The sequence below is a fragment of the Dipodomys merriami genome, unplaced genomic scaffold, assembly GCF_024711535.1.
Source record: "Dipodomys merriami isolate MVZ:Mamm:240054 unplaced genomic scaffold, mDipMer1.0.p SCAF_691, whole genome shotgun sequence".
Taxonomy (NCBI): domain Eukaryota; kingdom Metazoa; phylum Chordata; class Mammalia; order Rodentia; family Heteromyidae; genus Dipodomys; species Dipodomys merriami.
Window position 1 is genome coordinate 248,415 of NW_027206281.1, and position 22,798 is coordinate 271,212.

The following is a 22,798-nucleotide window of genomic DNA, read 5'->3' on the forward strand; positions in this document are numbered from 1 at the left end:
GCACCAGCCAAGGCTGTCTCAGTATGCTTTCTGGCTGGCTGGGGGCCGTGGCAGGTGTGGAAGCCTCAGCTCTCAGGCTCCGAGCTGGGATGGCAGGCGGGAGCTGCCCGGCCCGGCCCGGCCTCTCTCTCTCTCTCTCTCTGGGGACCAGGGAGGTCGACTTGCCCGCAGGCTGTGAGCAGGCCCGGTTGCCGGCGCCCCTCCAGCCTGTGGCCACCCCCCCAACCTGGGGGCGCCCCAAGTGCTACTTCCTCTTTGGGGCTGTGTCAGCTTCCTGGCAGCGGTGTCTGGGCCAGCAGGACCGGGCCAGCAGGTAAGGCCGGGTGCAGGCCGGGGGTGGGGGCGGGGAGGAGGGTCACGGGTGGCGGGGTGCAGGGGGGGGACTCCCAGGACTCCCAGGCTTGGCTGGGATCCCCCATTCACCCCTGTGTCTCTGGGGGCCTGGGTCCCCCATTTGCCCCCGTGTCTCTGGGGGCTTGGGAGTGGGTGGGAAAGGACTTTGGGGGTGGTGTATGTGTGTATGGGGGGGCACATTCCAGCCTCTGTCGTGGACAGATAGGGAAACGGAGGCTCAGAGTGGGTCTCAGAGGCCCGGCTTGGAACTCAGGCCGCAAGGGCTGGCGCAGCAGCGGCCAGTGTGGCCATGTGTGGCAGGGGACGCTGCAGAGACACAGGAGGGGAGCGACAGAGGCAGGAAGGAGGCACACGCTAGGTTCACGCTGGCTGAGAGGAAGGGAGACTGAGGGACAGAAGACACACGCGCGTGCAAGCACAAATATGTACCCAGATGCACACACACATGTGAGTGCAACACACACACACACACCCAATGCACACACATGCACAAGCACACACGCACACGCACACGCCCAGCAGCGAGTGACCTTCTGGAACTTTCTCTGTGGCGGGCGGTGGGCGGGTCTCGGCCTCCCTCCATTTCGGCCGGTGGGTCTGGTCAGTCAGCTGGAGGAGGGGGGTCCCGGGGGGCCTCTTCCAGCCTGCGGGGCGGGGGAGGGGGGAGGCGGGGGGGAGGGGGGAGTTTTGTCTTCTAGAAGATTCCTCCTGAGCCTGAGCCCTCCCTGCCCCCCCCCCCCATCGTTTGTCTTGGCCTCCAGCCCGGGCGGCGTTTCCTGGCTGTGCACACATCCTGGTCGGCCACGTGGCCCTGGGGTGGGGTGGGGTGAGGGAGGGCGGGGTCCCCAGCGTGGGGTGGCCAGGTGCTTCTAGAAGATGCCAGAAGGTAAGAGCAGGTGCGTGGCCCTGGGTGGAGACCCCTTAGCCGGCCCGTCTCTGCTGGGGGGGGGCTGGCCCTCGGGATGCTGGTTCGAGGCCAGGCAGGGCCCGCACCCCGTGGCGCCCTCCCTCCCTGCCCTCTGCCTTTCCTGCGGGACTAGGGTTTGAACTCGGGACCTCCAGCTCGCTCCCTCTGCGTTCAGTTACCTGTGTGGCAGGGCCCAGCCTCGGCCTGCGGGCCTCCACGCCTGGCCTCCTCCCTCAGGGCTCGAGTCGCGCCGGGCCCCGCGGCCTGTCCCTCCCCGGCTAGCCTTCAGCCAGCATCTTCCCGTCCAACACCTCGCGTGGCTGGCGTGGCGGGCGGGCGGGCGGGCGCCACCAGACCCGGCCCGTGCTGGTTTTCCACATGGTGGACGTCTCTTCCAAAGACGCCAGTCCTGCTATTCAATTAGGAGATGCTCTTGAGCTGCTAGAATGTTCCAGGCACTGTCCTGGGTCCCGGGGGGCTGAGGTCCGAGGATGGAGGTTCAAAGCCAACCAGGGCAGCCTAGTTCAGTAGGCTCGTCCCAAAATAACCCAGGGCCTGCGTGCTGTCTCCTGAGCTTTTCACGCTTAAGTCTGGTGCTCTACCGCCTGAGCCACACCCCCACTTCCGGCTTTTTTCTTTCGCCAGTCCTGGAACTTGAACTCAGGGCCGGTGCCCTGTCCATAGTCAAAGCCAGCGCTCTACCCCTTGAGCCACAGCACCACTTCCGGCTTTTTCTGCTTCTGGGGTCCTGAGGAATCGAACCCAGGGCCTCATGCATGGGAGGCGAGCGCTGTACCACGGAGCCACCTGCCCAGCCCGCACTTGGGGCTTGTTTTGCTGGTTCCTGGGGGGGATAAGAGTCTTCCCTGGACTTCCCTGCCCTCAATCCTCAGACCTCAGCCTCCTGAATCTGCTGGGATGGTAGACGGGAGCAGCCGAGCCCGGCCTCCGCCTTTGGCTTTCACTGGCTGAAATCCGGCCGGTTGGTTGGTGCGTGGTTGGAGGTTGTCCCAGGAGGAAGAGATAAGCCGGCCTGGCCACGGCTGGCCGGGGTGGGGGGGGACGGGGGGGGGGGGACGGGGGAGGGGCCGTCCCAAAGCCAGACGTGCACGCGCTGGCTCCTGCGATAGTCCAGCGCTCCTCGGCCTCCTGGCCGGCCTCAGCCAGTCCCGGGCTGCTGGACGAGGCCGGGCGCTGGGCCCCTGCGGCGTCCCCGCCCACAGGTGGCCAGGGCGGAGCTGGGGGGGGGCGCGTGGGAACAGGCTCTCCTCCCGCAGTCCTCAGACAGTCGGGCAGGGCGCACGGGACCGGCTTGGGGTGAGCTCTGGGGAGCACCGAACGGGGGTGTGCGAGGGGCGGAGAAGGCTCTGACAGACAAGGGGGGACCTGGTCCCCTCCAAGTCGATCTGCAAGCCTGCAATCCCTGTGTGTGTGTGTGTGTGTGTGTGTGTGTGTGTGTGTGTGTGTCCTGGGGTTTGAACTCGGGGCCTGGGCGCTGTGTCCCTGAGCTTTGTTTTCACACAGGGCTGGCTCTCTACCACTTGGGCCAGAGCTCCACTTCCAGCTTTTTCCTTTTTGTAATGATTCATCGTTTCTAACACGGTCAGAGCGGAGGGGCTGCCAGGACGCAGCGGGCAGAGCGCAATTCCCCCGTGAGGATGATAGATGGCACTCCCCGTTTTCTGCGGGTGCTCACTGGAGATCAGAGTCTCCCGGACTTCCCCGGCCTGGGCTGGCTTTGAACCGCGATCCCGCGGATCTCAGCCTCCAGAGTTTGTTGCCAGCATGCGTCCTCGTGAAGACGGTCTTGTTGTGTCTGGGGGGGGGGGGGGCAAAGCCTGACCCCCGTCTTAAATAACTACGCCCAGAGCTGAGCAGCCATGAGAACACCAGCATCCACGCTGGACTCCATGATGCTCCTTCACAGACTCGCACCCGGGGCAGGCACCGGCCGGGCCTCTGCAGAGGTGTCGGGGGAGGGGGGTAATGGGGTGGGGGGGCAGGGGTCGGGGTTCCCCCGGTGCCCCCCCCACAAAGGCTTGAAGGTCCTGAGATTCCCCCAGGCCCGGCCCAGTCTGAGGTGCTGGGCCCAGAGCTGGGCTGGGTCGGGGCGATCGGAGGTCTTGGGGTGCTGGCTGGGGCGCCAGGGGGGGTCCAAGCCCCCGGGGGGACGTGGGGCGGGCGACGGGGGGCCCAGCCCTCGCCCCGAGTGGCTTCCAGCCCCGGTGGCTACACACGAGCACCTGGTGTGTGGGGCAGGAAGGAAGCGGGGGGCCGGGCCGAGCGATTGCGCCATCATTCGCACCCACAGCTCTCGGCGATGGGGGGGGCAGGGCACCCCAGGAAAACGGCCCTCCCTCCCCGCCTCTCCGATCGGGGCTCGGCATTGTGCATCCTGGCATTTCCCAGCTGGCCACGGCTGGGGGTGGACGGAGCCCCCGCCCCCCAAGGGAAGGCCCCCCCACCCTTGGGGCCTTTTGTGTTTGGGGGTTTTCTTTTCCCTCCGGCTGTTGCTCTTTGCTTCTCGCTCTGCAGTTTCCGGGGAGAGAAGCCCGGCCGGGGTTGGCCATTTGTGGGTTCCTCCTCTGAGCTAACCACACGTTGCCCGCGAGTTTGGGGGTGAGGAGGGGACCCCGGGCTCTCCGGGCCTCTCTGGTCTGCCGCGGTGCGTGCCTCCTGCCGCCGCCGGGGGCCGGGGGGAGCCCTGGGCTTCGTGGCCGGGCCGTGACACACCCGTGTGGCTGAGACTCCCCGCGTCAGTCCGGGAACGGGCAGGGCTGGGGGCAGGGCTGTGTGGGGACACGCAGGTCCTTCGAGTCCCCGAGGGGCGGTGGCAGGGGAGGGGCGCCAGGCACAGGGCCTCCGGGGGGCTCCTCAGGGCCATGGCCAGGCTGGACACGGCCAGTAGCCTCAGATAGACCACGGCTGGAGAGGGCAGCGTCCCAGCCTTACAAACAGGGTGTGTGTGTGTGTGTGAGAGAGAGAGACAGAGACAGAGACAGAGACAGAGAGACAGAGACAGAGACAGAGAGACAGAGAGTGTGGGTCCTAGGGCTTGATCTCGGCCTGGGCTCTGTCCCTGAGGTTTTGCATTCAAGGCTGGCGCTCTACCACTGGAACCACACCTCTACTTCCAGCTTTTTGCTGGTTTGTCAGAGAGAAAGAATCTCACAGACTTTCCTGCCCAGGCTGGCTTTGAACCGTGATCCTCAGATCTCAGCCTCCCGAGTAGCTGGGATGGCAGGCGGGAGCCATTGGTGCCATCTTTGAAAGCACCCCTGTGTGTGTGTGTGTGTGTGTGTGTGTGTGTGTGTGTGTGTGTGTGTGCGCGCGCGCACGTGCGCGCTAACCGTGTGGTGAAGTTAAAGCCGTCCGGGTGTCGGGGTGTGGTGAGGTCTGCGTGTGTGAAGGAGGATGTTACCTCTCTGACATTATTAAACAACTCCGGGCCAGGCGCCGGCGGCTCCCGCCTGGCATCCCAGCGACTCAGGAGGCTGAGATCTGAGGATCGCGGTTCAAAGCCAGCCCAGGCAGGAACGTCCGTGAGACTCTGATCTCTGATCTGAAGCACCAGAAAACCGGACGTGGTGCTGGGTGGTTGCTAAGGGGGTGTCAGCCCCAGTGGGGGGCACGTCACCTGCTTTTCCTCTCTCTCTCATCCCTTGTCTCCCCACTTCTCTCTCCCATCATCCAGACCTGGGTTCTGGAACGTCGGGGACCGCGGTAGATGGGATGGCTGTCCCTGATGGCGGGGCGGGGTCCCCACCCCGGGGTCCCGGCCAGGGGCCGGAGGAAGAGGAGGCGCGGGACCCCGGCCAGCACGGCTGGCTGAGGAAGGCCCGGGAATTCTTCCAGACCTGCGACCCGGAGGGCAAAGGCTTCATCGCCAGACAAGACCTGCAGGTGAGCCTGAGTCTGTGTGTGTGTGCGTGTGTGTGTGCATGTGTGTGTGCGTGCATGTGTGTGCATGTGTGTGCACGTGTGTGAGTGCATGTGTGTATGTGTGTGTGCACGTGTGTGCGTGCATGTGTGTGCATGTGTGTGTGCATGTGTGTGTGTGCGTGCATGTGTGTGTGCATGTGCGTGTGTGCACGCACGCATGCCCCAGTCCTGGGGCTTGAACTCGGGGCCTGGGCGCTGTCCCTCAGCTCTTTTTCACTCAAGGCTGGCGCTCTACCCCTTGAGCCACGGCTCCACGGCCGGTTTTCTGGTGGTTCACGGGGGAGGAACAGCCTCACAGACTTTGCTGCCCGGGGCTGGCTTTGAACCGCGATCCTCAGCTCTCAGCCTGCGGCGTAGCTGAGCACCGGCTCCTGACTTTGTATTTTCTCATTGGCTTTCTCTGTGCCAGAAACTTCATGTCCGTTACCTCCTCCCTGCTGCGGCCGCCCCCCTCCTCCCCCCTTCCCCCCTCCCCCCCCTCCCCCTCCCCCCCTCCCTCCCCTGCGCGTTTCTTTTCCACAGGCCTTTGCTCCCCTATGGCTTTGGTTCTGGGAGCTGAGCTTTGCTCCAAATGGACGGTCTCAAGAACTAGGTGCGGATGGATGGACGGACGGACAGATGGACAGACGGATGCATGGTTAAATAGCTGATAGACAGATGTATGGGTAGATAGTTAGATGGTAGGTAGAGGGACTGATGGATGATGCATAGATGATAGATTGGTAGAGACAGGTAGACACTTGGGTAGATAGACAATAAATAGATGAACAGCTGTGAGGATGGATAATAGATAAACAGATTAGATCGATTAGACGGATGACAGGTAGATTGATGGATAGGTAGAGGCGTCGGCGGCCAGATGACAGATCATTATGATAGGAACACAGATGAGCAGATAGAAAATGGATAGGTGGAAAGATGGTTGGATGGATGATAGAAAAATGGATAGACAGAGGACAGGCTGAATTAGAGATAGGAGATAGACAATGGGTGACAGACAGGCAGACGGCCGGGTGGACAGTGGGTAGGTGGATGCACAGACAATAGATGAGAAGTAGAAAGACAGATCATAGAGCGTAAGCGACAGGAAGATGGATGGACAGACAGAAGATAGATACGTAGAGGGTGGATAAAGATGCTGGGTGGAGAGTTGGATGCATAGACAGATTACAGGTGGACAGATAGATGACAGATGGATTATGGATAGATTGATAGATGATAGATGATAGGTAGGTGACAGAAAAATGGTGCATTGATGGCTCATAGACAGATGGTAAACTATAGACAGACAGACAGACAGACAGACAGACAGACAGACAGACAGACAGATAGATAGATAGATAGATAGATAGATAGATAGATAGACGATAGATAGATGATACATAGATAGATACATAGATAGATGACAGTAGATGATAAAATGACGGATAGATGGATGCTTAGGTAGGTGATAAATTATAGATAGACAGACAGACAGACAGATAGCTAAATAGATGAGGACAGAGATGATAGATGGACACATAGGATGATGGATAGATGGACACATAGGTAGATGATAAGTTATAGACAGACAGACAGATGATAGATAGATAGATGGATAGATAGATGATAGACAGACAGACAGACAGATAGCTAAATAGATGAGGACAGAGATGATAGATGGACACATAGGATGATGGATAGATGGACACATAGGTAGATGATAAGTTATAGACAGACAGACAGATGATAGATAGATAGATGGATAGATAGATGATAGACAGACAGACAGACAGATAGACAGACAGACAGACGACAGAGGTGCTAGGAGGGTCAGGAGCAGCTGTGTCTGCTGCGCTGTCGCCCTGGGGTGGTGATGGAGGACGGCGGGTTTGCTCCCCCAGCTCTCCCGGGGCTGAGCCAGGCTGCAGACAGGGTTTTGGCCGAGGGCCCCGCCCCCCCCCGTGGCCATCAGCACCTTAATCAGCACGACGTGCGTGCGTCCTTCTAGAAGCTTCACCAGGAGCTGCCCCTGAGCCTGGCGGAGCTGGAGGCTGTGTTCAGTGCCCTGGACGCCGACGGCGACGGCTTCCTGACTCCGGAGGAGTTCACCACCGGGTTTAGTAAGTTCTGGGGGTTCGGGGTCCCCAGGGGTCTGAGGCCACCCAGAGCACAGAAGCACAGGGCTGTGGCTGCTGCGCCCTCACCTGCTCAGCTCAGCACCCCTGTGCCCATGGCCCGAGGAGGGCAGAGAGCGGGGAGGGGAGGAGGAGGGGAGGAGGAGGGGGAGGGGGAGGAGGGGGAGGAGGGGGAGGAGGGGGAGGGGGAGGGGGAGGAGGGGGAGAAGGGGGAGGGGGAGGAGGAGGAGGGGGAGGAGGGGAGGAGGGGGAGGAGGGGGAGGAGGGAGGAGGAGGGAGGAGGAGGGGGGAGGAGGAGGAGGAGGAGGAGGGAGGAGGGGGAGGGGGGAGGAGGAGGGGAGGAGGGGGAGGAGGAGGGGAGGAGGGAGGAGGGAGGGAGGAGGAGGGGGGGAGGAGGAGGAGGAGGAGGAGGAAGGGGGAGGGAGGAGGAGGGGGGGAGGGGGGAGGGGGGAGGGGGAGGAGGGGGAGGGAGGAGGAGGGGGGAGGGGGAAGGAGGAGGGGGGAGGGGGAAGGAGGAGGGGGCAGGGGGGAGGAGGAGGGGGAGGGGGAGGAGGGGGGGAGGGGAAGAGGAGGAGGGAGGAGGGGGAGGAGGAGGGAGGAGGAGGAGGGGGAGGAGGAGGAGAGAAGAGGGGGAGGAGGAGGGAGGAGGGGGAGGAGGAGGAGGGGGAGGAGGAGGAGAGAAGAGGGGGAGGAGGAGGGAGGAGGGGGAGGAGGAAGAGGGGAGGAGGGGGAGGAGGAGGAGAGAAGAGGGGGAGGAGGAGGGAGGAGGAGGAGGGGGAGGAGGGGGAGGAGGAGGAGAGAAGAGGGGGAGGAGGAGGGAGGAGGAGGAGGGGGAGGAGGGGGAGGAGGAGGAGAGAAGAGGGGGAGGAGGAGGGAGGAGGGGGAGGAGGAGGAGAGAGAGGGGGAGGAGGAGGGAGGAGGGGGAGGAGGAGGAGAGAAGAGGGGGAGGAGGAGGGAGGAGGGGGAGGAGGAGGAGGGGGAGGAGGAGGGAGGAGGAGGAGGGGGAGGAGGAGGAGGAGGGGGGAGGAGGAGGAGAGAAGAGGGGGAGGAGGAGGGAGGAGGGGGGGAGGAGAGAAGAGGGGGTGGAGGAGGGAGGAGGGGGAGGAGGAGGAGAGAAGAGGGGAGGAGGAGGGAGGAGGGGGGGAGGAGGAGGGGAGGAGGAGGGAGGAGGGGAGGGGAGGGTGGAGGGGGGGGGAGGAGGAGGAGAGAAGAGGGGGAGGAGGAGGGGGGGGGAGGAGGAGGGAGGAGGAGGGGGAGGGGGGAGGAGGAGAGAGGAGGAGGAGGAGGAGGGGGTGGTGGAGGAGGAGGGGGAGGAGGAGGGAGGAGGAGGGGGAGGGGGTGGGAGGAGGAGGAGGAGGGGTGGGGGAGGGGAGGGAGGAGGAGGAGGGGGGGGAGGAGGAGGAGGAGGAGGAGGAAGGGGGAGGGAAGGAGGGGGGAGGAGGGGGAGGAGGGGGGAGGGGGAAGGGGGAGGAGGGAGGAGGAGGAGGGAGGAGGGGGAGGAGGAAGGAGGCTGGAGGCCCGGGTGTGTTGGGGAGGCTGGTGATTCCAGCCTCTCCTTCTCTGTCTTGCCAAACTAAAACCGTGGCCCCTGAACACCTCACACACACGAATCTTGCTGCCGTCCGATTGTGGGGTAGCAGTTGTCAGGGAAGTTTCTAGAAGGCTGGACCACCAGTCCTCCTGGAGGTCAGGAGGGCGTGCCGTGGTCTGACTGCGCGTCCTCCGATGGGCCGGGCTCGGCGGCTGCCTCCTGCCCGGGGCTGCGCCGTGTTCTTAGCCGTGTCGTGGCCTCCACTGACCTCAGGAGGCTGAGATCTGAGGATCGCGGTTCAAAGCCAGCCCGGGCGGGAAAGCCCGTGAGACTCTGATCTCAATGAACCAGCAAAAGCCAGAAGTGGAGGCGTGGCTCAAGCGGTAGAGCGCCAGCCTTGAGTGGCAGGGCTCGTGGCTAACGCCCAGGCCCTGAGTCATGCCCTTGTACTGGAAAAGAACAACTCCCCCCATAAACTCTGGGGTGCAGCATCCGCAGATCTTTGCCAAAGGGGGTCCCCCCCTTCCTTCCCAAACGACTCCTGGCCATGGAGAGAGTTGGCCGGTCCCTGCACAAAGTCTGACTTGGATCCTTCGTGCTTCCCGCCCTCAGGCCATTTCTTCAGCCAGAACTCACCGGAAGGGGCGGGCCGGGCCCTGCTGCGTGAGGAGAAGGTGTACCAGTCCCCGGGGGATGGGGAGACGCGGGCCAGGACGAGGAAGCCCAGTTCCACATGCTGATGGACAAACTCAGATCCCAGAACGTTCTAGAAGAGTAAGTAGCAACAGCTGCCTCAGGAACTCAGCCTAGGAGGAGCCTGCTCGCCTGCCGCATTGATGACTGATTCCTGGTCTGGCGTGGCCGCTCACCTCTGTAGTCCCAGCTAATCAGGAGGCTGAGATCTGGAGGATCTAGGGTTGAAGTCAGCCTGAGCACAGTAGATGGATGGATGGATGGTTTGTATGGATGGATGGAGAGATGGATGTATGCATGGATGGGTGGATGGATGGTGGATGGATGGATGGATAGATGATGATGGATGGATGGGTAGATGGGTGGGTAGATGATGGGTGGATGGATGGGTGGATGGATGATGGATGGATGGGTGGATGATGGATAGATGAATGGATGGATGGGTGGATGGATGGATGATTGGGTGGGTGGATGGATGGATGGGTGGATTGGTGGATGGATGGATGAGTGGATGGATGGATGGATGGATGGGTGGTTGAGTGGATGGATGGATGGATGGAGGGATGGTGATTGGGTGGATGGACGGGTGGATTGGTGGATGGATGGATGAGTGAATGGATGGATGGATGGGTGGTTGTGTGGATGGATGGATGGAGGGATAGTGGTTGGGTGGATGGATGGATGGATGGATGGATGAGTGGATGGATGGATGGTGGATAGATGGATGGATGGGTGGATGGGTGGTTGGGTGAATAGATGGATAGATGGGTAGATGGATGGATAGGTGGATGGATGGGTGGGTGGTTGGGTGGATGGATGGATAGATGGGTGGATGGATGGGTAGGTGGGTGGGTGGGGTGGGTGGATGGATGGGTAGGTAGGTGATGATGAATGATGGATGGGTGGATGGATGATTATGGGGTGGGTGGTGGTTGATAAGTGGGTAATTTCAGTGACTAGGTGGATTTTCAAGTGGAATGGCTGCAAGGAGGACATGATGCAGGAGGGAGGGCAGGAGGGAGGGAAGGAGGGAGGGCAGGAGGGAGGGCAGGAGGGAGGGAGGGGGAATGACCGTTGCTCACCTGAATCGGGTCCATTTCTCGCTGGGCTGCTTTCCATGTGAGGTTTGTGTCCATCACGGGAGAGTGTGTGTCCGTGTGTGCGCACACACGTGCGTGCGTGTGCGTGCATGTGTGTGTGTCCGTGTCAGCCCCTCCCTCCTGCCCAGACCCACGAGGGGTCAGTCCACCCCGGGTCACGCGGGGCCGTCAGTGGATGGCTGGGACAGGGCAGTGCGTGTCTGGCCGCCGGCCCCAACCCCCCCCCAAACCCGGCCCCTCCCCGCTTCCCCCGCCCCCACCCACACCCCCCCCCCCCAACCCTCCCCACAGCGAAGGTGGCGTCAGACAGCTCTGGCTGCGGCTGAGGAAGGAGCCCCAGTTGCGGTCGGGCTTGGAAGACTTCCTGTCCAGAATCCTCTCGCAGCTCCAAGAGGCCCAGGAGGAGAAGAGCGAGCTGGAGAGCGCTCTGCAGAGGTGAGCGCCTGCCGGGGCACGGAGCGCAGAAATACGCCAGAGGCCACGCCAGGACGGGAGCCCTGGCTCGCGTTCATTGAGTGCTTACTAGGTACCAGGTGCTGTGCTAAGTACTCTGCATATGAGCCCTGGCTCGCGTTCATTGAGTGCTTACTAGGTACCAGGTGCTGTGCTAAGTACTCTGCATATGAGCCCTGCTTGTGTTTATTGAGCACTTACTGTATACCAGGTGCTGTGCTAAGTACTCTTTGCACATGTGCCCCTGCTCACATTTATTGAACACTGCCTGCATACGCAAGGCTATTTCAAGTTCTTTGTATGCACGGCCAGGTGCTATTCCAAGCACCTTACCTACAGAAGCCATTGATCACGGTCACTGAGCACTTACTGTCTACCGGGTGCTAGTCTCAGTACTTCGCGTACGGGATGGTAGAGATGAGAAAGCAGAGGTACAGAAAGCCACGTGTCCCGGGCCGCACAGCTGTGAAGTGGGTCACTGGGAGATGACCGGGCGCCGGCCTCCCGGTGGCCAGCGTTTGGTCACACTCCACGCCGGCTCATGGTGGAAAACCAGGACTAAGTTCCAGCCCTACACTGCCCAGCCCTGGATGAGTGACAGCCCAGGACTCTGGGTCTCCCGCTTCCCAGTGCCCCTGGCATCTGGGGCCTGAGCCACGCGGTAGAGCACCAGCCTGAGTGAAAGTTTAACGAGGGAATGAGCTCAAAGTCCAGTATCAGTGCACACACACACACACACACACACACACACACAGACTTTGAAGCCAGCCTGAGCAGAAGAGTTGATGAGACTCTTCTCTCCAATGAACCACCAAAAACCCCCAACCCAGCAATGGTGCTGTGGCTCAAGCGGTAGAGCACCAGCCTTGAGCAAATAAAAGCACAGGGACAGCGCCCAGGCCCTGAGTTCGAGTCCCAAGACTGGCAAAAAAATAAAAGTTAACTGGAATAGATCCATCGGAGCCCCTGGGGCCCGGGGCCCCGTGGCCTACGTGGCACCCCAGCCCCGCAGCTTGGGGGGGGTGAAGGGATGGGGGGTCTGAGCTTTGGGGTGGCTGCTGGGGGTCAGGTGTCCCCGTGAGCATCTCCTTCTCCCCCCACTGTAGGAAGATTGCCGCTTACGACAATGAGATCCAGCACCTGTATGAGGAGATGGAGGAGCAGATACAGAAGGAGCGAGAGCAGTTCCTGCTGAAGGTCAGTAAGTCCATCCCCCCACCCCCATCCCCCACATGTGGCCCCGAACCTCCTTCCCCCCCAGCTTTGTTATTTTTCAAGATGTTTGTCACCTTCAGCCAGGGCTAAGATGCACTTGATCGTTTTTATTGGCCACCATCCGTCTCTCCCTGTGAGCACGGAATGCTAGTGTGTGCTCAGCTCCTGCCCCAGGGGTGGACATTCGCTAAACCAAGAGATGCACAAAGAGACGGCCGATTGGCCATCTGTCCATCTGGACGGAGGGATTAAGGAACGGATGGGGGCATGGAAGGATGGTTGGATGGATAAATGCCTGGATGAATGGGTGGGTGGGTGGATGGGTAGAAAAATGGGTGGATGGATAGATGGTGGATAGATGGATGGGTGAATGGATGGATGGATGGGTGGGTGGATGGGTGAATGGATGGATGGATGGGTGGGTGGATGGGTGGATGGATAGATGGTGGATAGATGGATGGTGAATAAATGGTTGGATGCATGGATAAGTTTATGTATGTATGTACGAATGCATGGATGGGTGGGTAGGTGGATGGATTAATGAATAAATGGATGGATGAATGAGTGGGTGGAAGAATGGATGGATAAATGGATGGTTGGTGGATAGATGAATGAATGAATGACTGGATAGAGAGATGAATGGATGGGTGAATAAATGGGTGGGTGGAAGAGTGAATGGATAAATTGATGGATGATGGATGGATAAATGGATGGTTGGTGAGTGGATAGATGAATGAATGGATAAATGGACAGATAGAGAGATGAATGGAAAATGGATGGTTGATGGGTGGGTGGCAGGTGGATGGATGGATGAACGGGTGGATGGATGAATGGGCAGATGGATGGATGGGTGGGTGGATGGGTGGATGAGTGGATGGATGGATGGATGGATGGGTGGATGGATGGATGGATGGGTGGTTGGATGGATAGATGGATAGATGGGTGGGTGGGTGGATGGGTGGATGGATGGATGGATAGATGGGTGGGTGGGTGGATGGGTGGATGGATGTGTGGTTGGATGGATGGATGGATAGATGGATAGATGGATGGGTGGGTGGATGGGTGGATGGATGGGTGGATGGGTAGATGGATGGGTGGATGGGTGGATGGATGGGTAGGTGAATGGGTGGGTGGGTGGATGGGTGGGTGGGTGGATGGGTGTGTGGATGGATGGGTGAATGGATGGGTGTGTGGATGGGTGGGTGTGTGGATGGGTAGGTGAATGGGTGGGTGTGTGGATGGATGGGTGTGTGGGTGGGTGGATGGATGGATGGGTGGATGGATGGGTGGGTGGATGGATGGATGGGTGGATGGATGGATGGGTGGATGGGTGGATGGGTGGGTGGGTGGGTGGATGGGTGGTTGGATGGGTGGATGGATGGGTGGATGGGTGGGTGGGTGGGTGGGTGGGTGGGTGGATGGATGGGTGGGTGGGTGGGTGGGTGGATGGGTGGGTGGATGGATGGGTGGATGGGTGGGTGGATGGATGGGTGGATGGATGGGTGGGTGGGTGGATGGCAGATGGATGGATGGATGGGTAGGTGGATGGGTGGGTGGGTGGGTGGATGGATGGGTGGATGAGTGGGGTGGGTGGATGGGTGGATGGGTGGATGGATGGATGGGTGGATGGGTGGGTGGATGGGTAGGTGGGTGGGTAGGTGGATGGGTGGATGGATGGATGTGTGGATGGATGGATGGGTGGAGCACACTGTCTTAGCTAAAGCCAGGCTGGAGATCAAGTGGGACATTGCTTGACCCCCTAATGCCCAACACCCCAGCACATCGTTTCCTGCCCCAGGCGCCCACCCCAGGGGTGGGGTGATCAGTTCCTGGGGCCATGGTGCCATCCCTCCCCTCCCCACCTCCCCCCTCCCTCCCCTCCCCTCCCCCCCCTTCCTTCCCCTCCCTCCTTCCCTCCCTCCCCCTCTCCCCCCTCCCCCTCCCTCCCTCCCTCCATTCCCCTGAGCAAACAGAACCAAGCCAGCAAAGGCCACAGTCCCCAGAGCCGGGGAGAACCACGTGGCCACGCGCCGACCCTCGGTCCCCCACCGGCCTGTCTGCAGTCCACGGGCAAGCCTTGCTGTTGGTTTATCCCGGAAGGCTTTCTAGAATAATCCAGCCACGGTCTCCAACCCCGGCTGGGTGTTGCTTCCAGGTCGCCGGTTGATGTCCCCAGCCCGCGCATGCCCCCGCGCATGTCCCCCTCTGTCTGGGCTGGAAGTTGGCGGAGATCAGAGAGGGGATAGAAGTTCAGGCTAAGTGAGGGTCACTGACGGCCTGGCGCCCCTCGGCCCTCTTCCTCCCGTGACCCGAAAGTGTTTCAATTAGTTGCCCACACGCAACCGGCACTCTACCGTGTGACCCACGCCTCCAGTCCGCCATTTGGCTGGTTCCTTGGAGAGAAGAGTCTCTCAGACTTTGCTGCTCAGGCTGGCTTTGAACTGCCAGCGTCAGAGCTAGGCACCGGTGGCTCCCGCCCATCATCCCAGCAACTCAGGAGGCTGGGAACCTGAGGATCGCGGTTCAAAGCCAGCCCGGGCAGGAGAGACCGTGAGACTCCTATCTCCAATAAACCACCAGAAAACCGGAAGTGGCGCTGTGGCTCAAGTGGTAGAGCGCCAGCCTCGAGCTGAAGAGCTGGGGGACAGCGCCCAGGTCCCCGAGTTCAAGCCCCATGACTGACCACAAGGAGGCGGTGAGCACAGGCGTGCTAGTGCACAAGTCTGTGCACCTGTGTGACGCCTTTAGTCCCAGATCTTTAGTCTTCTTCCTGGCTTTTGTAGGACAGGGAGAGGTTCGAGGCTCAGAGTCGGGAGCTGGAAAGGCAGCTGCAGATCAAGGAGCAGGAGCTGGAGAGACTCCACCAGAAGCAGAGCCAGGTAGGCGCCGCTGGGTCCTCCCTCCGTCCCCCGCCGCTGCCTGAGGATCGGGGAGGAGGAAGCGAGTCAAAGTCCTCGGGTGGGCCGGGTGCTGCGCACGCCCCGCCCAGCATACCAGTGACTCGGAGAGGCTGAGATCCGAGGATCCAGGTTCAAAGCCAGCCCGGGGCGGGAACGTCCGTGAGACTCTGATCTCCAAGAACTGGAAAAAAGCTGGAAGTGAGACTGTGGTTCAAACGGGAGAGAGCCAGCCTCGAGCAAAATGAAAGATAGAAAAAAGTAAAAATGCAGCGCCCGAGACCCTGGAGTCAAAGCCTCGGGCAGTTCCAGACCAAGAGAACAACATTGCAAACAAGGATAAAGAGGCGCCAAGCATAAACGGAGTTAAAACACAAATCAGAGGCCGGGCTGCTCTTCTAATGTCCCCTGCGGTCTGTCCACATGGCTGTACGAGGATTCCCAGATTCCTTCTGGCAGGTTCCAGGGAGCCCACGACGCAGGCCTGGAGCGGGGCGGGCCTCGTGGTCCTGTGTCTGGATCCTACTGAATAGATTTTTGTTTTAGTCAGTCCTGGGGCTTGAACTCAGGGCCTGGGCACTGTCCCTCAGCTCTTCAGCTCAAGGCTGGCGCTCTACCACGTGAGCCACAGCGCCACTTCTGGTTTTCTGGTGGCTCATGGGAGATCAGCGTCTCAAGGACTTTCCTGCCCAGGCTGGCTTTGAACTGTGATCCTCCAGATCTCAGCCTCCTGAGTTGCTGGGATGACAGGCAGGAGCCACCGGTGCCTGGGCTCTCCCAAGCATTTAGACTTGAGGCTGGTGCTCAGCCTCTCTCTCTGTCTCTCTCTGTCTCTCTCTGTCTCTCTCTCTCTCTCTCTCCCCCCACCCCTCTCTCTCCACCCCTTTCTCCCTCTCCTTCCCCCTTTGGTGGTGCCTAAGTCCCTCATGCTTGCCTGCCTGGTGTTCGACCACTTCGAGTCACGCCTCCAGCCGGGCTTTTTGCTGACTGATCGGACATGTCTGCCCCGGCTCATTTTTTTTTTTCTTTGAGCCCTCGGTTGCTCTGGATCTTGAGCTCCTGGTTCGCCATGATGACAGGCGGGAGCCACCGGCCCCCAGCGACAAAGCCGTTGGGATGACCAGATATGGATGTCCTTTAGCTCAGAGACACAGAGGAGCCGTTCACTGTCCCCAGCTCCAACCCGCACAAGGAGGAGGGAGGGGGGGATGGAAATGGCAGAGGGCAGAGGGCTGGCCCTCCACGCGAGACCTCTGTGCGTGTGCACATGCGTGTGTGTGTGTGTGTGGACAGAGAAGCCGGTGGAGGGCAGTTGGTGGGTGACCCCTGCCAGGGCCCCCAGCCCGGTGGCGGTGACCCCCTCCCTCCCGCCCCTCCTCTGTCCCCAGCTGAAAGGCCGGTGCGCGGCCCTGCAAAGCGACGGCCACCAATGCAGCGCTGAGAACACCCGGCTGAAGCTGAGCAACCAGGAGCTGGCGGCTGAGAGCTGGACAGGACCAGCCGGGAGCTGCGAGAGGCCCCAAGCCCAGCTGGAGAGCCTGCAAGCATGAGGCCCGCCGGCTGCACCGGGAGAAGGAGATGTACGCCCTCCACTGTCTGTCCTCCGCCCTCCGGCCTCCACCGTTGCTAAGGGCCCGGGCCTGGGGCCGGGCGGGGGGCACTGTGGGGGGCTGCCTGGGGGTGGGGACAGTGAGGACAGCGTTCAGATCAGGACAGACGCGTTCATCAGCAAGAATCCTCAGTGAGCGGGATTGATTTTCTTGTTCTCCGCTTGAAGCAGGAGAACTGGATCTTCTCTGCTTTAAGTGGGAGCACTGGATCCGAAAATGAGATTCATCACGCCTGTCATCCCAACTACTCAGGAGGCTGAGAGCTGAGGATCCCAGTTCAAAGCCAACCCAGGCAGGAAAGTCTGGGAGACTCTTATCTCCAACTAACCCCCCAAAAACTGGATGTGGAGTGGTGGCTCAGGTGGTAGAGCACCAGCCTTGAGCCAAAAAGCTTAGGGACAGCGCCCAGGCCCTGAGTTCAAGCCCCAGTACTGGTACACACACACAGGGAAAAAAAGAAGTGCTTTTCTACTTGTTAAAGCAGCCCACAGCTTAATATACCTAACACCAATGAATATATAGAGGTAGGTATAGATATGCTTATATATATATATTTTTCCTGCACAGAGGTGTGTTGTAGATGGTCACATTTGCATATATTTACATTTGCACACATGTGTTTGCATACACACATGCACACTTGTATGCACGTCCACACGTGCAAATGTTTCTTCGTGTATTTGTATATGCACATGTATATTCACCTGTGCGCATTTGCATGTGCACATGCGTTGCCAATGTGAAGGTGTGTGCATTTGCAGATGCATACATCTGATTTGTCTCTCCATATGCTTAGACTGGGCTTGGGGCTTTCATGGAACCCAGATGGTGGCTCAGCACCAGGGCTGAGCTGGCCGGCCGGGCCCCCGGGGATGGGGACGGATGCAGCGCTGGGCAACAGGAAGGATGAATGAGAGCAGAGGTCTAGGCGGGGAGGGGGGGCTTGGGCTCCGCTATGCTTGGGGGGGGCCTGGGGCACTGTCCACGTGTGCATGGGGGGGGCAGGGATGGGAGCCTGCTTTGTTCACATCGTAACACAGTGCCGTTTTGGGGGGCCCTTCCCGAAAACCCCAAACTCCACCCGGGAGCCCCTTGCCCCTCCAGCTCTGTCCCGGGCCACGTGGCGCCCCTCTGCAGCCATAATGACACCCTGACACCCAGCTTGAATCCTCAGGGGCCTCTTCTGTCCCTCGGAACTTCCCTCCTGGCCCGGATGGCACCAGTGGTGGTGATGCCGGATTCTGCTGGATTTTCATTTTTTCCTTGTTCCTGTCTTTTCTTTCTCCTCACCCCAAGATGCAGTAGACACCCAGCTCCTTTCTGTCTCCTCCTCCCTCCCTCTCTGTTCCTTCTTTTATATCTTTTCTTTCTTTTCTTCTTTCCTTCCTTCCTTGCTTCCCTCCCTCCCTTCCTCTTTCTTTCTTTCTTTCTTTCTTTTTTTCTTTCTCTCTCTCTCTCTCTTCTTTTTCTTTCTTTCTTTCTTCTCTCTCTTTCTTTCTTTCTTTCTCTCTCTCTCTTTCTTTCTTTTTCTCTCTCTTTCTCTCTCTCTCTTCTCTTTCTCTTTCTTCTTTCTTTCTTTCTTTTCTTTCTTTCTTTCTTTCTTTCTTTCTTTCTTCTTTCTTTCTTTCTTTCTTTTCTTTCTTTCTTTCTTTCTTTCTTTCTTTCTTTTTCTTCTTGTCAGTCGTGGGTTTGAATTCAGGGCCTGGGCACTGTCCCTCAGCTCTTCAGCTCAAGGTGAGCGCTCTACCACTTAAACCACCGCACCACTTCCGGTGTTCTGGTGGTTCATTGGAGATCAGAGTCTCATGGACTTTCCTGCCCAGGCTGGCTTTGAACCGTGATCCTCAGATCTCAGCCTCCTGAGGAGCTGGAATGACAGGCGTGAGCCACCAGTGCCTGGCTCTATCTTCCTTCCTCTTCCTTCCTTCCTTTCTTCCTTCCTCTCTCTCTTCCTTTCTTTCCTTCTCTTCTTCTCCTCCTCCCTTTCTTCCTTCCCAAATAGAGCGATGACCAGTGGCCCCCAAGCCCTGCCCCACTAGGAGCTGTCCACAGAGTCCTCCCTCCTGTCCTCCTCTGTCCCCCGGGCCCAGGTGGCTTCTTTTTCTGCCCTCACGGTGTGTCCACTCCCCGCAGGGAAGTGTACCGCGTGTCAGAGAGCCTGCAGCGCGAGAAGTTGGGGCTCCTGAAGCAGCTGGATTTCCTGAGGTGAGTGGCACGGGGGGGTGAGCTGCCCTGCCCAGCCCTTGCCTCTGCCCTCTGCCCTCTGCCCTCTGCCCCTGCCCCACCCCTGTCTGTCCCCATGGTCTGATGGCCCCCAGGGTCTCCACCTGCAGACCCTGCCTGACCAACCTCCCTCTTCTGTGCGTAGGGAAAGGAACAAACACCTTCGGGATGAGCGTGACGAGCGTGATGCGCGTGTGCAGGTAACACATGTGTGTGGAGGGACGGCACAGCCCCGGGTGGGCAGGGGCAGGGCCCAGCATTGCCCCAGGGCACAAGACAAGAACACACCGGAGCCTTCACGGCGCTGTGGAAGAAACGACCACACACCACCCACCAGGGGGCGCCCCAAGACATGTGCTTGTGCCCTGCGAACCAGCACTGGAGTGAGTGTGTGTGTGTGTGTGTGTGTGTGTGTGCACGCTCGCTGTGTGTGTGGTGTGTGTGTGTGTGTGTGTGTGTGTGTGTGTGTGTGTGTGTGTGAACTGAAGCTTCAACTCTCAACTCAGGGCCTGGGCAACGGTCCTTTAGCTTGCTCTGCTCAAGCCTGGCGCTCTACCCACTTGAGCCACAGCTCCACTTCCAGCTTCTGGGTGGTTCGAGACTCTCACAGTTTCCCTACCCAGGCATGGCTTTGAACCACGATCCTCAGGTCTCAGCCTCCTGGTGAGCCTCCAGCAGCCCCCGATCACCAAGGTTTTCTAGGTTCTTTCAGGTTCATTTCCACAGAAGGGCTGAGAGGTTGAACCACCAGAAAACCGGAAGTGGTGCTGTGGCTCAAGTGGTGGAGCACCAGCCCTGAGTTCAAGCCCCACAACCAATCAACCAAAAAAAAAAAAACAGATGGAGGATGCACGCTTTTTGGCCCGGTGGTCCGGCGCCCCACCTCCGACACTCTTGTTTCTGCAGGGGGGACAAGGCGTCCAGGGCAAAGGCGGCAGCCTCTAAGGCCAGCTGGAAGCAGAGGTCCGGCTCGGTGATCGGCAAATACCTGGACGGCCGAGGGCTGCTCCGGAGGTAGGCGGCCACCCCTGCCTTCTTGGCTGGTTCTTCTCCACACAGGTGGGGAGTCGGCTGGGGGCTGAGTGCAGACTTAGGGTGGGGGAGTTTGGGGGGTTACCAGGGAGATCCAAGGTCAGCTGTAACCTCTGACCTTCAATCTTGGGGGACATGACCTTGGGGGGGAATAGGACAAGTCACCTGTGTGTGTGTGTGTGTGTGTGTGTGTGTGTGTGTGTGTGTGGAGCAGGAGAGAGAAAGGAGACCAGAGGAAAGGATGGGGAGGGGAGCTGGAGGGGGAGGGGGAGGGAGGAAGGGCTGGGGGGAGGGGGGAAGGAGTAGGGGAGGGGGGCAGTTGGACCACGTTTTGTTTTGTGCCAGGCCCAGGGCTTGAACTCGGGGCCTGGGGCGCTGTCCCCTCAGCTCTTCAGCTCAAAGGCTGGCGCTCTACCACTTGAGCCACAGCGCCACTTCCCAGCTTTTGACAGGTTCATTGGAGATCTCGTGGCCTTTTCTGCCCAGGCTGGCTTTGAACCTCCATCCTTGGATCTCAGCCTCCTGAGTAACTGGGATGACAGGCATGAGCCACCGGTGTTCTGGCTAGCTCTTTGATTATATTATTATTACTATTATTATTATTATTGCCAGTCCTGGGCTTGAGCTCAGGGCCTGGGCGCTGTCCCTGAGCCTCTTTTGCTCCAGGATGGTGCTCTACCACTTGAGCCACAGCTCTACTTCCGGCTCTTTGTGTATGTGTGGGGAGGTGGGGAGTTGGAGTTCAGAGCCTCACAGACTTTCCTGCCCAGGCTGGTCTCGAACCCGCAATCCTCCGATCTCAGCCTCCTGAGTAGCTGGGATGACGGGTGTGAGGGCCAGGCTTGGAGCAGAATGGAGGTTAGGCCCCGCCCCCAGAGACAGGGACAGGAAGGGGCGGGACCCATCGCTGCCCCGGCTTCCTGTGGCGTCCCCTCAGAGAGGGCGTGATTGACTTCTTCGGGAAGGACTTGGCTTACTGCTCACGCAGAGACGGGCCTGCTCCCCTGGGCCCCACCACCTCTCTTTCTGTGGGGGACGGAGACACTGGCCTGACCGACATGGGGAGGTGGGGGCAGCAGAGCCCCAAGCTTGGGGACTTGGGGTGGGGGAGTTCGAAGTCCTGAGACAGGCCGAGACTGAGCCACAAGGGAGGGAAACCAGCTCTCCGGCTTTCTGTCTGGTCTGTCTCTGTCTGTCTCTCTATCTCTCTGTACCTCTCTCAGCAGAGATCAGGGGTCATGGGCATGAATACTGGGGAGACCCCATGTCAATGGATTGTCTTGGCCTGGTAGTGTACAACCTGCCACCCTGGCTACAGAGGAAGCGCACTGGCTGAGAGCAACAGCAGGGAATCGCAAAATAGGAGGATCACAGTCCCTGGCTAAACCCCCCCCCCCCTCCCCCCAAACAGGCAGACCCCTCTGCGAAGACAGGCCACGCCCAGAGCAGCCAGGGCGTGGCTGAGGTAGAAGAGGGTCCACTGGGCAAGCCCCGGCCCTGGGTTCAAATCCCGTTCCCCAACACAGGTGTCAAAAATCCCAGCCTCTGACTTAGCTCTTCATTCCAGTTTCCCGGTTCTTCTGCAGACGCCTGCTTCCTCCTCCTCCTCCTCCCTCGTCCTCCTCCTCTTCCTCCTCCTCCTGCTCCTTCCCTCCTCCTCCTGCTCCTTCCTCGTCCTCCTTCTCCTCCTCCTTTCTCCCCCCTCCTCTTCTTTCTCCTCCTCTCCTTCCTCCTCCTTCCTCTCCTCCTTGCCCTCCTCTCCTCCTCCTCTTCCTCCTCCCTCTCCCTCCTCCTCCTTCCTCTCCTCCTCCTCCTCCTCCTCCTCCCCCTCCTCCTCTCCCTCCTCTCCTTGTCCCTCCCGTCCCCCCCCACCAGGCCCCGGCCAGGGGCTGGGGTGGGTGCCCCCATCCTCTGCCCAGCACCAGTGCCGTCGGGCAGGCCTTCCATCCCCGGCACTGAGCTCCGTTCTTGTTTTGCCCTCGTCGCCCGCAGCCCGTCGGAGGAGGAGGAGGAGCAGGAGGAGGAAGAGGAGGAGGAGGAGGAGGAGGTGTTCGGCCTGCCCCCCGGGAGGCGAAGCTCTCTGGGCCTGCATGGGGGCCCAGCTGTGGAAGAAGAGCCGGGGCCGGGGGAGCGGGGGGGCCGGGGGGCCCCCGCAGGCCCCTGGGCAGGATCATCTCCATTGAGGAGGACCCCCCTGCCCCAGCTCCTGGGAGGAGGCTGTGTGCGGCCGCTGAGCGAGTGTGCCGAGGCGGAGGAGGAGGAGGCCCGGGGGCTCCGGGCCTCCGGGGGGCTCCCTGCGTGGGCCTGGGACCCCGTGGCCGCACCCCCGGGCCCAGCCCGTTGGGGAAAGAAGCCCTCAGCCAGGTGAGCACCAGGCTGGGGGCCTCCCTGCCTCCCAGCGTCCCCCCCCCCAACGGCCTCAGGAGGCCGGCCTCCCCAGGGCCTGGCAGGCATCGCCCTGATTCCAAAGCCCCCTGGGTGGAAATCAACAGCACAGGGACGCGCCTTCCACCACAGGGTTTCCTGAGACAGTACTCGGCCTGTTCTACATCACGCCTTTGCTTCTTGGTTTGATGATGATGCTGGGCTTGAACCTGCGGCTCGGGGCTTGCTAGGAAGGCCTACGTCAGGCCTTTGGTTCTTGGCTTGATGATGCCGGGGTTTGAACCCGCGGCTCAGGGCTTGCTGGCAGGCCTACATCTCACACCTATGGTTCTTGGTTTG

The 22,798-nt window shown here is 60.2% G+C and overlaps 1 protein-coding gene across 1 annotated transcript in view; it reads left to right on the forward strand.

Annotated features, from left to right (window-relative positions):
• The first annotated feature begins 1,196 nt into the window (after window positions 1-1,196).
• Window positions 1,197-22,798, forward strand: part of Cracr2a (calcium release activated channel regulator 2A) — a 35,353-nt gene continuing 13,751 nt past the window's right edge. Inside the window, 16 exon segments of the mRNA XM_070006065.1 lie at window positions 1,197-1,240; window positions 4,956-5,164; window positions 7,194-7,305; window positions 9,464-9,544; window positions 9,547-9,625; window positions 10,936-11,079; window positions 12,204-12,294; window positions 15,096-15,191; window positions 16,598-16,753; window positions 16,755-16,789; window positions 18,953-19,024; window positions 19,188-19,253; window positions 19,949-20,056; window positions 22,067-22,214; window positions 22,217-22,264; window positions 22,266-22,409. Of these exon segments, the coding sequence (XP_069862166.1) occupies window positions 1,231-1,240; window positions 4,956-5,164; window positions 7,194-7,305; window positions 9,464-9,544; window positions 9,547-9,625; window positions 10,936-11,079; window positions 12,204-12,294; window positions 15,096-15,191; window positions 16,598-16,753; window positions 16,755-16,789; window positions 18,953-19,024; window positions 19,188-19,253; window positions 19,949-20,056; window positions 22,067-22,214; window positions 22,217-22,264; window positions 22,266-22,409 (1,599 nt within the window). The 5' untranslated portion in view covers window positions 1,197-1,230.